Raw genomic sequence first — 13,678 nt, forward strand, 5'->3', positions numbered from 1 at the left:
GAAATAAAATGTTTTTGAGAGTCTCCTATAGCTCAGGATAGCCTCAAACTCTTATGTAGTTGAGGATAACCTTCAATTTCTTGGTGGTTTTTGACACAAGACCATAACTATATAGCCCTACCTAACTTGGAGTTTGTTCTGTATATCAGGCTGGCCTCAAACTCAAGATCTGCCTGCCTCTGCCTCCCAAGCACTTGGTAGGATTAAAGTTCTGTGCATACATGCCAAACAGACCTTTAATTTCTCGATCCTTCTGCCTCTACCTCCAATGCTGGGAATGAATGATGCTCCAACTTGTTTATTTAACAAAAAGTACAGAGGGATCATATTAACAAAAGGGCTGACTTCACTATTTTTTAAAAATCTGTAGGATACTGAATCTATAATGTGAAAAACCAATGGTCAGTATACTACCTGTCCTTGACTTGGGGCTGTAGATATGACAGGGATACTCTCAACCACCTGTATTTCAGTAATATTTCAAATATCTCCCAGGTGGAAAATATGGCAAGAGCACAAACAGTCTCCTATGTAAGCACAACAAAAATAATATACACTATCTTTAAATAATGTTTATCTACTATTAGTTTTTGCAATCATTTATAATTTCAGTGGGCAAATCTAATTAAAGGACTAGAGACAAAAATAACATGGTCAAAGGAAGTTAAAAAAAAAGTCTATGTTCCACCAGCATTCATACGCACACATCTCATGTTTATTTATCTGTCAATTGTAATGTGAAGCCAAATAAACTTAATAACAGTATCATTTAAATTTAAGCAAACTCTGATGTTTAAACAATGTTGACATTGCCCTATGATGTATTTCTTGAAATACATCCCAGCAACTAAGGGGCTCATGACTGATCACAAGCATTGATAGACAATCACCATCACTGGCAAGCATCTTTCCAGGTAGCAGTACAGAACTATGAATAGCACATACTAGCTGCTCTTAACTAAAGAATTATTTTTCCTCTACTTTTATTTGGTAAACTTTCCTTTAAAAAAATTTTTTTTTGGAGATGTAGGCTGGAGGAAAGGCACTGCTACAGATTGAACCCAGTGTCTTGCACATTGGGAAAGCTCTCTCTAAATCAACTACAACCCTTGAAGGATCTATTTTGAGTTAAACTGCTACCTTTGGAATTCACTCCACTGCTCTGCTCTTCAGTCTTCATTTTCAATGGACACAGCATTTGCTTCTATCACCTTTATACAGTGGTTGTGAAAATCCAGAAAAATGGGGAAAAGATCTTTGAATCTCTAAAACTAAGTCTGATTTGGAACAGTCACTGAGAGCAAATTCTTTCAATTACTACAAATGTATTTCTAACATCTACACCAGATGAATTAACCAAATTTGACTCTTGTCAAAAAGATTTATTAACTTAAAATAGAACTTCAAATACAGACAAAAGCAACTTTCCATTCAAATTTGAATATATTCAATATACAAGTATTTTGTAAAGGAAAAAAATTTCAGAATCTTTATGTTGTAATTTTATTTTTTTTTTGACCTTTTAAAAAGTTTTTGGCACTACAAGGTTCAGTAAAGAATAGAAGTGACAAATTTAAAACACATGAAATCCTTTCCTAATCCTTAAGAACAATATATATAAAGTCTGAAGCAACCAAAGTATGAATACAGCTAATAGAAAATAAAGAATGTAATTTTTTAAATTCTCTCTTTATACAATTCATCAAGGTTAAACAAAACATAAAATTCCCTTAAAAATAGGGTAATAAAATAGATGAAATTTGTATCACTCAATTTAGTGATACCAGTAAAAACTATAGTTCATATTTATATACAAATAATACAGTGTTTAAAAACAGTCTTAGAATTTAAATAAGCTATCTAAACATGTGTTAAAATTTTAAATCAGAACCTGATTTGTTTTGCTTTCCTTAATGTCACTTTTTCTGCTGAGTGTAACTGACACTGAGGTACGGATACCCTTGAGACAGCAGGATTGGCTGGTTGCTGTGGGCTGGCATTACTCCGACACGTTTCCTCGTGGTGGGTGGGGACAACGCTCTCTACAGCGACGCGTGGCACATCTGTCTGCTGGAGACAATACAGATAGCAGAGTGAAGGATTTGTGTCTACTTACCTCAACTCCCCCCTTAAAATAAATTTGTTAGCTAGTTATACGGTGTTTTAAAAAATCCACATAATAACAAAACATTTGGAGGAGAAACAAATATAGGTGTATGAAGACAGGAAACAAAAAAGGGCAAGAAACAAGGGAAAGAATCTCACATGTAGGAAAACTGCAAATTCTTTTATAGCTGACAGGACTTCTTCAGCTTTAGATCTCTGCTCAAGAGATAAACCCACCGAGGTCAGGGTCCTGCCATCCATTCCATACCAGCAGTTCTCAGCCTTCCAACTGCTGGGACCATTTAATACAGTTCCTCATGTTGTGGTGACCCCAACCATGTTGTTTTCATTGCTACTTCATAACTGTAGTTTTATTTTTGTTATGCGTGAGAATGTAAATATATATTTTCTAATGCTTCATACTCTCCAAGTGTCCAGCACCTCACAGATCAGGAGGGAGGCTACTCCCTCTTAAGACTGATAATTTTGAAGTAAGAACTTAGATAAAATGGTCTTAGCCCTTAAAATGTATGGTCTATAATCTTTATTACTCAGTCACAGCTATTAGCAGTAAATGAATCTAATTGGTCCTAGTGTCATTCTTGCACTATTTTTACTATCACTTTCCTAAATTAAATTCAGGCTCCTTACAGGATTTTCAGCCCACCTTCCCTATCTAGCATTACCATTTACAAATCTTTCATATCCACCTCCTTTCTCTAGTGTTAGTTTTTCTTTTTTTATGTCAGAAAAAAACTCATTGACATTTTACATGTATTCCCTTAACTAAGGACACCTTCCTTCTTTCTAAATTCTAGGGTCATAAATAACTCTTACAAGATGAAATTCAGATGCAATCCATGATACTTAAGACCTACCGAGGTAGAAAACTAGAATTCTGTTACCTTACGCTTCAAAACGGTTTTTGGCTGTTTTTACAGGCTTTGCTCTCTTATTAAAATATGCATTAAGTATGGACACCGTGCTTTACCTAGTATTTAAGTAACGAGTAGTGAATATAGTCTGGCATCCAGTATGCTGTCTCAATAGATGTTTATTGAATGCATGGATGTTATTCCTAAATCATGGCCTCCACTGAGATTCCCAGCTCAGAAGAAAACCCACCCAGTCTGACTGTGTCAAAAGCACTAGTTAGTACCTTGAGCATAGAAGGGTTTTGGCTGAAATCTTGGATTTCCCTGATGCATGAAGTTTTGATGCAAACCATAAGGCCACGAAGCTGGGACAAGGGGGAAATGGCGTGGTGCATGTTCCCATGGAATTGGAGGATTTAGTCCTCGAAAGCGTGGCTCTGCATTTCAACAGAAAACAAACAAACAAACGCATTTTAAAATAGTAACTCAAATATTACTTTATAGTAGAGATATACTAAGTAACTGTGTATTATGCTAAGTCCAGATACCAAATTTCTCTTAAAGAATCAAGCATTTATTTATTCAAAGTATTTATATATATGTTATATACAATGATATATCTGCTATACCAGTTTCCTTATAGTGGCTAGCCAGATTGTAAAGGACAGACAGAAGTGATAAGATGAGCATTTTAGAGAAGGATGAGAATGATAAAAGTCTTGACAACAAGAAAGCACTCAAAGTCTGGGACCACAAAAGAATCAGCTTCACAGAAAAAGACCAAAGAAGAAATGTCAAAGCTGAGCATTGTAGCAAACACACTTAATTCTAGCACTTGAGCCAGAGGCAGGTGGATTAAGGCCATCCTGGGCTACACAATGAATCCAGGACAGTCAGGGCTACACAGAGACTCTGACTCAAAAAACAAAAACATACCAACAGGCACAAACAATGATGAATCAGCAGGAGGATGAAGACATGGTCAGGTAGGTGATGATATACATTTCAGAGAATTTTAATATATCATCCTATAAGACTTCTGATTTTGGGGGCTGGTGAGATGGCTCAGTGGGTAAGAGCACCCGACTGCTCTTCCGAAGGTCCAGAGTTCAAATCCCAGCAACCACATGGTGGCTCACAACCATCTGTAACGAGATCTGGTGCCCTCTCCTGGAGTGTCTGAAGACAGCTACAGTGTACTTACATATAATAAATAAATAAGTCTTTAAAAAAAAAAAAGACTTCAGATTTTTACCCTTATGTTAACATAAGCCAGAATCCTATTACAAAATAAGCTTGTACAAAAAAAGGTTGAGGTACTATGGTTGAAAACTTGCGATCTGTAACCAAACATATATAGCTTCAAATCTGTTCTGAAAATTACTATATCTCTTTTTGGAACCTCAGCTGTAAATGATGATTTAAAAAGTTTAGCAGCTTCCATGCATATATGTGCTTTCCGTTGTTTTTGTTGGTATTTAAGACAAACCTTAGTCAATGATAACTCAATGAAAACTTGATCAAAGAAGAAATAAAGAAATTAAAGGCTTTTTAGAATTTAATGAAAATGAGGACAAATCATACCAAAACTTCTGGGACACAATGGAATCAGTGGTAAGAGGGAAACTCATGGCTCTAAGGGCCTTCAAGAAGAAACTTAAGAGAGCTTAACACTAGCAGCTTGACAGCACACCTGAAAGCTCTAGAACAAAAAGAAGCAAAAACACCCAGGAGGAGTAGATGGCAGGAAATAATCAAACTCAGGGCTGAAAGCAACCAAATAGAAACAAAAAGAACTATACAAAGAATCAACAAACCAAATTAAAAAAAAAAATTAATAAAAAAAAAAAAAAAAGGAATCAACAAAACCAGGAGCTGGTTCTTTGAGAAAAATCAACAAGATAGATAAATCTTTAGACAGACTAACCAGAGGGCTCATAGTACCCAAATTAATAAAATCAGAAATGAAAAGGGAGACATAACAACAAAATATATCTTGAAATGATTATTGTTTGTTGATGATTATATTCTATCTTCATAAATACAGATTATCTTCCTTCCTTCTCATTGTTACTCCATGATCAACAACAAATACTAACCACCCAACCTTTCCACAACCAAATATGAAAGAATAAAAGAGAAATTACCCGAATTACCCACTGCACCATTGTTCACCAGGGAATTGGGAGCCACGGTACGAGGCCAGTGTCCATCATGAGAAGGGCTAGGAATTGCCATCGGCCTGGCAGCAGGCTGTGCAAAGATGATGCTGGGATCATTCAAGCCAATATTGCTGGGGGTACTGCCAGGTGCAGAGTGTAGCATCGGGCCATGGATGGGCCACGATGGGGCAGGGATCTGGAGGGGGTGCATTGGCAGTAACCCCATACTGTGCATGGGTGAATAGTGAGCTGGAGGTGACTGAGGGAAGTTATACAAGGGCATCTGAACCTGATGAGGGGGCTGGCCTCCCTGCTGCGGTGGGCCAAGCTTAGGCTGGGATCCTGGCTGGGATGGAGGTGGGGGAAGAGCAGAGGGTTGGGGAGAATTCTGTGGAAAAGGCTGAGGCTGAGGAGAATAAGATGGTGAATCAGACTGCAGGAAAAAAAAGAAAGATAATTTTAAAAACTAAGATTTTAAAAATATAATAGTTATTTCATTAGAGCATCAGAAACAGAACTACATTGTGTATATGGCAACAAATAATAAAATCTACTTTTACGTGAAGGTAAAAATTTCCCTAAGGTGCTTAAATTCTCTCATATGAGTAATGATTCATAAGCCTTTTTGTTGTTCAAGAAAAAAAGAGAACCCAGCATCATAAACAACATATATCTCCTTTGTAAACTAGAAACTAACACATAAATTACTCCCAGCCACTTTCATTCAGCCACTCAACAACTGTGTATACTAACAACTGTGTATACTAGGCATTATCACTAGGTACTGAGAATCTATGCCTTCATGAACACAGAAATCAGGGAGCAGAAAAAAATTACACAAGTAATTATAATTAAGTATAACAATTCTTACTATGATAAAGACTGTATAATTAGACAGGCAGGCACAGTAGTGTATTATGTCTGTGGTCTGAGCAGGCAGGAAAATAAAGCTGTACAACTGGGCTACTTATTGGGACTAATCCTCTCTACACAAAAAGTGGCGTTTATAGTATACAATGATAAACAGAAACACCTAACTTCCACTTTTGAAGAAATGTAGAGATCAAGGACTAATAACTTTTAAACTGAGATTAAAGAGCAAACAGAAGCAAATCTGGTAAAAATAAGAAGATATAGAAAAGGAAAGAATATTTAACAGCAGAAGTGTCATGTCTGAAGGTCTATGAGTGTGGTTTTGAAGAGGTTTGGCCCCCATAGATTCATTTGTTTTGATGCCTGCCCAAAGAGAGTGGCACTATTAGGTGCAACCTTATTGGCATGCATGTGGCCTTGTTAAACAAAGTTTACCACTGTGGAGGTAGGCTTTGAGGGTTTCTATGCTTGTGCTCTGCAGACTATGTCTGCCTGCCTGGATGCTGCCATGCTTCCTGCCAGGCTGATAATGGCCTGACCTTGTGAAAATATAAGCCAGCTCTAATTAAATGTTTCCTTTGTAAGAGTGGCTATAGTCAAAGTGTCTCTTCACAGCTGTAAAACCCTAACTAAGAAAATGGGCATGAAAACACTTAACTGTTTAAGGTAACTGAAATTAAGAGAATTAAGAGAAGTTAAATAGTGAAGTACACAGCTAAGGGAATAACCTATCTGAAGCTTAAAAAACTAAACAGAAATAAAGCCAGGAGGCAGGCAGGTGGATCTTGGTTAGTTGGATGCCAATCTGATCTACAGATCAGGGCTACCCAGAGAAACTCTGTCTCAAATAAGAAACAAAGAGCTGGAGAGATGGCACGGTTGCTCTTCCAGAGGACTTACGTTTAATTCTCAGCAACCACATGACGGCTCACAATTGTCAGTAACTCTGGTTCCAGGGATTCTGATATCCTTACACAGATATACATGCAGGCAAAACACCAATACACATAAAATAGAAAGTAAGTCATGAAAACAAAAATTATACAATGATCAGTAGGTATGCCTGCCAGCTTCAGGATTCAAGGCCACCCAGTTCTTCTCTCCATTATAGAAAAAGCAAACAAAAACAGAAGGAAATGAGGGCTCCTGTGTTTTATATATCATATCATTTATGCAACCTACACAAAAGCAGTACAAAACCACTGAAAATTTAAACCACACCAGAAATATAATCAACTTGCAATTGATAATTTTTCTGATTTAATAATAATGAAAATCTTTTTAAAGAAAACATTGATGGAACTAATGAAAAGGGTGTGATAAAGTCTGATTTCTCATTTGGTACTCTGCTCTTTTGCAAGTTTTATTCTCATTCAATAGATATCCACATGTGAGGGGAATAAGAATATACACAAAGCTGGGCAAGGTGGCACACACCTTTAATCCCAGCACTCAGGAGGCAGAGGCAGGTTCTGAGTTCAAGGCCAGCCTGATCTACAAAGTGAGTTCCAGGACAGCCAGGGCTACAGAGAAACCCTGTCTTGAAAAACAAAAACAAAAACAAAAAAAAAGAATATACACACAAGTTATTTGCTAGTCTGGACATGGTGCCATACACTTTCCATCTCAGCACTCAGGAGGAAGAGGTGGAGCTCTAGGCCAACCTAGTCTACACTGTAAGCTCTAGGACAGCCAGGGCATGAGATTGGAGGGAGAAAGAAAAAAAGAGAGAAAGGGAGAAAGAAGTTAAGTACAGACAAGTAAAGGACTATGAAGCTACTACCCTAAAGACCCTGGCTTCACAACATGATTACAAACCACAACAATGACTATGTTATAGCCAACGTTGGTTGTCAACTTGACTACATTAGAAAGTAACTAAAACCCAAGCAGACAGGCACACGCTCGAGAGATTTTTTTTCTGCTTGCCCTACTGCCCTCAGTAACTATAGATACTGAACCATTTCTTTTATAGTGCTAGCTAGAATCTACATCTTTGAAATTCAAACATGAATTGAAAACTGGCTGCTCTATAGGACCTTCTTGGAGCTCTAGCACCAGAGCGAGGCTGCGGAGACATCTAGTCCCAAGGACTCAACAACTACCAGATCCTTGGCCTTTCTGTCAGGAGAAAGCCATTAAGCCATTACTGGATTAAGCAGACCACAGGCTGTAAGCCACTCTTAACACACACACACACACACACACACACACACTCGTATTTATTCTATCAATTCTGTTCCAAAGACAATCTTGAATAACACCCTATAGGTACAAAGAAATCTGAAAACAGTAGAAAAATTCAAATTCAAAGAAATGTTCTGAAAAAATAAAGCTACTAAAGAGCATACACTGAGTATTGCAATAAATGAATAGTCTTACACTTTAGTAGATATATTAATCCCCCTTTCTGAGACAGGGTCTTGGTACCTGGATCAGGTTGGCTTATAACTCAAGATGTTAATCTTCCAGGCATTTCTATCACTATCCCCAGCTCCCAACCCCTCTTTTAGTAAAAAAAAATCAACAAAACATATAACAGTGGTGTAATTTTATCTTTTTTAGCACTATACATAAAAAACTAGTTTCCTTTCCTACATTTAGTCATTAGTAGTCTCTAAAAGAGGAAAATAAAACGGAATTTATGCTAGCAAACTAGGTTCAGCAACAAATGAAAGAGTATGAAAAGTGAAAAAGAACATTTCAACATTGTCTATTTTAGTAACAGTAATACTTTACTACTATGCAAAGTTAATACCTAACCCTATATATTAGTTATGTTATTATGAAAATGAGAAAGCAGGCCCATGTAAAGTAAGCAGCTATAACATTAATATTAATAGGAACACACATGTTACTTTATGGGCCTAGCAAGGACAACTCTGCAAATTATCATGTGATCTTCAATTTTACGCATGGTGGATGGCTGGTGTTAACTGTTGTGGGAGGTTAAATAGAAATGGCCCCATAACCTCATGTGTGTGAATGCTTGGCCCATAGGGAGTGGCATTATTAGGAGATAAGGCCTTGCTGGAGAAAGAATGTCTCTGTGGGGTGGTCTCTGAGGTCTCATATGTTCAAGCTAAGCCTAACATGGCAGTTTCCTTCTGCTGCCTGCAGATCAAGATGTAGAACTCTCAATGCCTTCTCCAGCACAATGTCTGCCCACATGCCATGATCATGGTGTCTTCTGACAGCAATAAAACCCTAAGACAACTGTCAACTTGGCAGAGTCTAAGACTCTGGGAGAGACGGGTCTCTTTCTCGGCAAGCCTACTGAATTGGTATCCTTTTCTTGGCCAGGACTCTGGACTGTAGAAAATGTGAAGAGGATGATGAGTGTGCATTCATCCCTTTCTAGTTCCTTTCTTTGGATGTGATGTGACAGCTGCTTCAAGCTCCTACTGCCTTGACAAACAGGGAACTAATATAAATTCTTTCTCCCTTAGGTTGATTTTGATGGCATATTTTATTATAGCAACAGGAAAAGAAAACTGTGTTCTCTTCCTGTCGAACTCATTCCTCGGCAGAGCACTTACACATTCTGAAGACTGTCTAGTCCTTATGGACTGGTCACTCTGTTGCTGCGCTGAACCAGCCACCTGCTGAGCATTTACAAGGTTACGGACCAGCTGGGCTGCTGAGAGAAGACATCACAGGAAAAAAAAATCAAGATACAGAAAAAGCAGGCAGGCACGTTGTTTCACATCTACTATCTCAATGTGTGAAGCACTAAGGGAGAGATTTCTGTGAATTCAAGACCTGCCTTGTCCAATGAGTTCCATGCCAGCACTGGGTAGAGTATGAGACTGTCTCAAACAAACAAACTTCGCAGGATAGTAACAGCAATAAATAAACAGAAATCAAAATTAAAGAATATTGATTTTAATGGCATTAATTTCTGTGGTACTGTGGGTTGAACACAGGATTTCCTAAGTAAGGCAAGTCCCCTACACTGAGCTACAAAGCCTAAATTCCAGTGTCTTAGCAATTAATTGTCTATAAATTTTATCTAGCTATACTTTTTAAAATAAGGCTGGCATTGATTACAGAAAGTACAGTAGTACACACATAAGCAATAGATATAGATTTCTCAGAAGAGCAGACTAAAGCAAACTTTTGCACGGTGATTATTTTAGAGAAAGATATGTACCACTGCTCCCTAGCCCAACCACATGCTGAGATTAAAGCCAGGCATTGCATATGGACTCTACCATTGACCTGTATCCTCTTCCCCTTGGTTTTTGTTTTTAAATTTTTATTTTTATTATAATCTATTTCATATGTATTAATGTTTTGCCCACATGCTTATACACCAAATGCATGAAGGCAAGAAGGCAACACTAGTATCTCCTGCAGCTGAAGTTGTAGGCAGCTGTCCATTCCCTATCTAGGTCGTCTCACAGAATAGCAATGAGCAGCAGCTGAGCCATCTCTCCAGGCTCTGAACCACCTGGTTTTCGAAACACAGTTTTGTTATATGTCCTATGCCAGCTGAGTATTTCTCAGGGATAGTGGGCTTAAAAGATACTGTCCAATCTTTCATATAAATTGTTTTTTTCTTTTTTCTGAAATTTTTTTTAATTTGAAACTGTAGAGCATCGTTGTAGAGCCTTGTACATGAAGATTTGTATTCTTATTGAACTAAATCCCTAGCCCAGATCATTTTAAAATTAATACCTAAAGCCAGATATTATATATCTGTAATTCCAGGGAAGCTGATGCAGGAAGACCACAAATTTGAGGTCAGTTTGCATTATATAGCAAAAGTGTCCCCAAAATGAAGCATACTAGTACTATGGCTGTAGCTCAGTAGTAAACCATGTGTTTAGTGTGTACAACGTCCTTGGTTTGATCTTTAACAACAAGCAAATTAACATTTGCAACTATTGTTTTTATCTTTTCTTACCTGCCACACTACTATTCCTCTGGCGGGCCATCTTGACCTCTGGGCATTCGCGGCGAACATGTCCAGCATCTCCACATATGAAACACCTAAGGTCTCGGGAGTCAAGGAGGTCTCGGGAGTCTTTTTCTTCTTCATTCCCTTCCTTCTCTTCTTCACTGTCTTTCTTCTTTAGTCTAAACAGTAAACTGCTGATACCAATAATGTGGAGCCAGGAACTTACAAACGGATGATTCACAAAAACTAAACCATATATAATGAAAAACGGACTAACATACACAACTCTATGCTGTTATTTTTTTAAAGAAAGCTACTTCTATTTATAGCATACCTAAGTCATATAACAAAAATTAAGTATCATAGTCGTTTTATGACATTATTTGTTTATTTATTTAAATTTTGAGAAACGCTCTCACTATACAGCTTGCTATGTAGAATCCACCAGCCTCCAAGTCAAAGATCTTCTTCCTGACTCTACCTTTCAAGTACTGGGATTAAAGGGGTTTCCACCATCCTCAGCCACTTGAAAAAAGTTTAATCTCAAGTTTTAAACTTCTAAGATCTTTAGAGATTGATACTTATTGCTACTTTAAAGACCAGCGGTTTAGAGAAAATAAGCACCTTGCCTAAATTTAATAACTAAAGTGGTAGAAGATAAAGCTTATTTTGTTTAATAACTTCCAAATGCATGAATCACATACATATCTTTTCTTTTGTTATTATTCTTGTTTTTTTGTTTTAGATTTGTTGTTGCTGCTGCTGTTCTGAGACAGGATCTTCCTATTACATAAGTCTGTAATTCACACAGATTTCCCTGCCTCTGCCTCTCTGCCTCTCTGCGCCTCTGCCTCTGCCTCCCAAGTGCTGGGATTAAAGGTGTGTGCCACCATGTCCAGACCAGCAGATATATCTCGAGGTGGTATAGAGGACATGTGTTTCTCAGTTCACATCATATACAGATACAGCCCAACATGTAGCTCTAGGATTCAGTTTACTGTACTTATGAACTTGCGTAACTAGGAAGTCCTTTTTTTCTTGCTCATAGCAGTTCCAAACACATAGCATGTTTCAATAAACATTTCTATTTAAAAAAAACTGAGTGAATAAGCAAATGATATAAGAGTATCATTAACAAAAATTCCCAGCACTCGGGAGGCAAAGGCAGGCCGATTTCTGAGTTCGAGGCCAGCCTGGTCTACAAAGTGAGTTCCAGGACAGCCAGGGCTATACAGAGAAACCCTGTCTCAAAAAAAAAAAAAAATCCTCTCAGATGAACATTTATTTACTTACGAGCCAATTAAAAACCTTGAACTTAAAAAAAAAATAAACTTTTGTACTTAAGACATTGTTGAATAAAATTATAAATACAAGTTAGTCTCACATATACTTTCCCTATAATGTTAATAGAAAATGATTTGCCAACCTTTTCCTTTTGGGACAGTCTTTCATGTAGTGACCTATTTTTCCACACACACGGCAACAACGATCATTAGGAGCCAACTCTCCATCAGTTAATACTCTTGAATCAAAGAAGTACTCCTATAGAAATAATACAATTTTATTATTAAAAAATGTAAAATGTTCAAAATACAAAGATCAATATGAAAAAAAAGTCCCAACATTAACAAATACTTCACTGTAATTGAAATTTTGGGCAAAAAAATAAATAAAATTTAGAATTATGTCAGGTGGTGGTGGCACACATCTTTACCTATCACTTGGAAGACAAAGGCAGGTAGATCTCTTAAGTTTGAGGCCAGCCTGGTCAACAGAGAAAGTTCTAGGAAAGCCTGACATACAAAGAGAAACCTTGGCTTAAAACAAAAATAATTAATTGATTTAAAAAATTAGAATTATTATAAAGTCATAGGTGGTAACAGAACTAATACTTTGTATCCACCACAGTATACAGTACAATGCAAAGAGGCTACAGATAAGTGGAACCTCAATAAAGTAAATGTTATTTTCAACTACAATTTATGGAAAAAGAAACTGCACCTCAGAGATTTAAATCATTTGCACATGGTAATGAAATTGGCTAGGTTTCATATGAAATATTTAAAGTTTTCTCTTTAATGATTACAAAGCTCATGCTTTTTGTTAAACCACGCTACTCCTACAAAGAATTTCTAGTCCAGCCAATTCAAAGCTCTATTACACAGAAAAACCCTGGTTCAAAAAAACAAAAACAAAAATCCCCGGCCACCACCCCAACCCATAAAAACAAAAGGAATTGCTCTCCTTTCCAAGTGACTTTATATAAAGAAATCATCTCGCTTAATTAGATTTGCAATTAAAAAAAAATGTGTATGGTTATCTGACCATGAGGTTACATGGACCATGTACATGCAGGAGCCCAGGAGGCAAGAGGAGGGCATCAAGTCTGCTGAAGCTGGAGTGACATGTGGTGCTAGGAACTGATTTATAAAGTGCTCTTAATGACAGGGCCATCTCTTTACCTCTGCAAATAGCCTTTAAAGAATATGTGATAATATGTGTGTGTGTGTATATATACATATACATATATATATCGTGGAATGTACCTGAGAAGGCTAGAAAACATTTTTCAAGCCTCCATACTAAGTTCATTTCTCTTTTTGCCTAGCCCTTGCTGAACCTTGTCAATGCTTGGTTTTTCAGAAACACTAGTCTATCCTAAGAATAGCTATACTCCTGGAAGCCAGGAAAGCAAATTTGTTGATGATAAAACCTTGGGAAACATAGAATAAAAGTAAGAGATACCAAAATAAGTTGGT

At 37.2% G+C, this 13,678-nt stretch overlaps 1 protein-coding gene across 6 annotated transcripts in view; it reads right to left on the bottom strand.

The window, feature by feature from the left end:
* Window positions 1-619: 619 nt before the first annotated feature.
* Tut4 (terminal uridylyl transferase 4) overlaps window positions 620-13,678 on the bottom strand; it is a 99,754-nt gene continuing 86,695 nt past the window's right edge. Inside the window, exons 25-30 of one of the 6 annotated variants that reach the window (XM_085839109.1) lie at window positions 12,346-12,461; window positions 10,926-11,098; window positions 9,556-9,656; window positions 5,129-5,576; window positions 3,266-3,418; window positions 620-2,067 (exon numbers count right to left, since the gene is read on the bottom strand). In XM_085839109.1, coding sequence (XP_085695235.1) covers window positions 2,000-2,067; window positions 3,266-3,418; window positions 5,129-5,576; window positions 9,556-9,656; window positions 10,926-11,098; window positions 12,346-12,461 — 1,059 coding nt within the window. In that variant the 3' untranslated portion in view covers window positions 620-1,999. Of the gene's footprint in view, window positions 2,071-3,265; window positions 3,419-5,128; window positions 5,577-9,555; window positions 9,657-10,925; window positions 11,114-12,345; window positions 12,462-13,678 lie in introns of all 6 variants that reach the window. The other 5 variants (XM_021159720.3, XM_029476801.2, XM_029476800.2 and 2 more) reach the window with 5 other exon arrangements.

The sequence above is a fragment of the Mus caroli genome, unplaced genomic scaffold (assembly GCF_978045245.1).
Source record: "Mus caroli unplaced genomic scaffold, Mus_caroli_1 scaffold_6, whole genome shotgun sequence".
Lineage (NCBI taxonomy): Eukaryota > Metazoa > Chordata > Mammalia > Rodentia > Muridae > Mus > Mus caroli.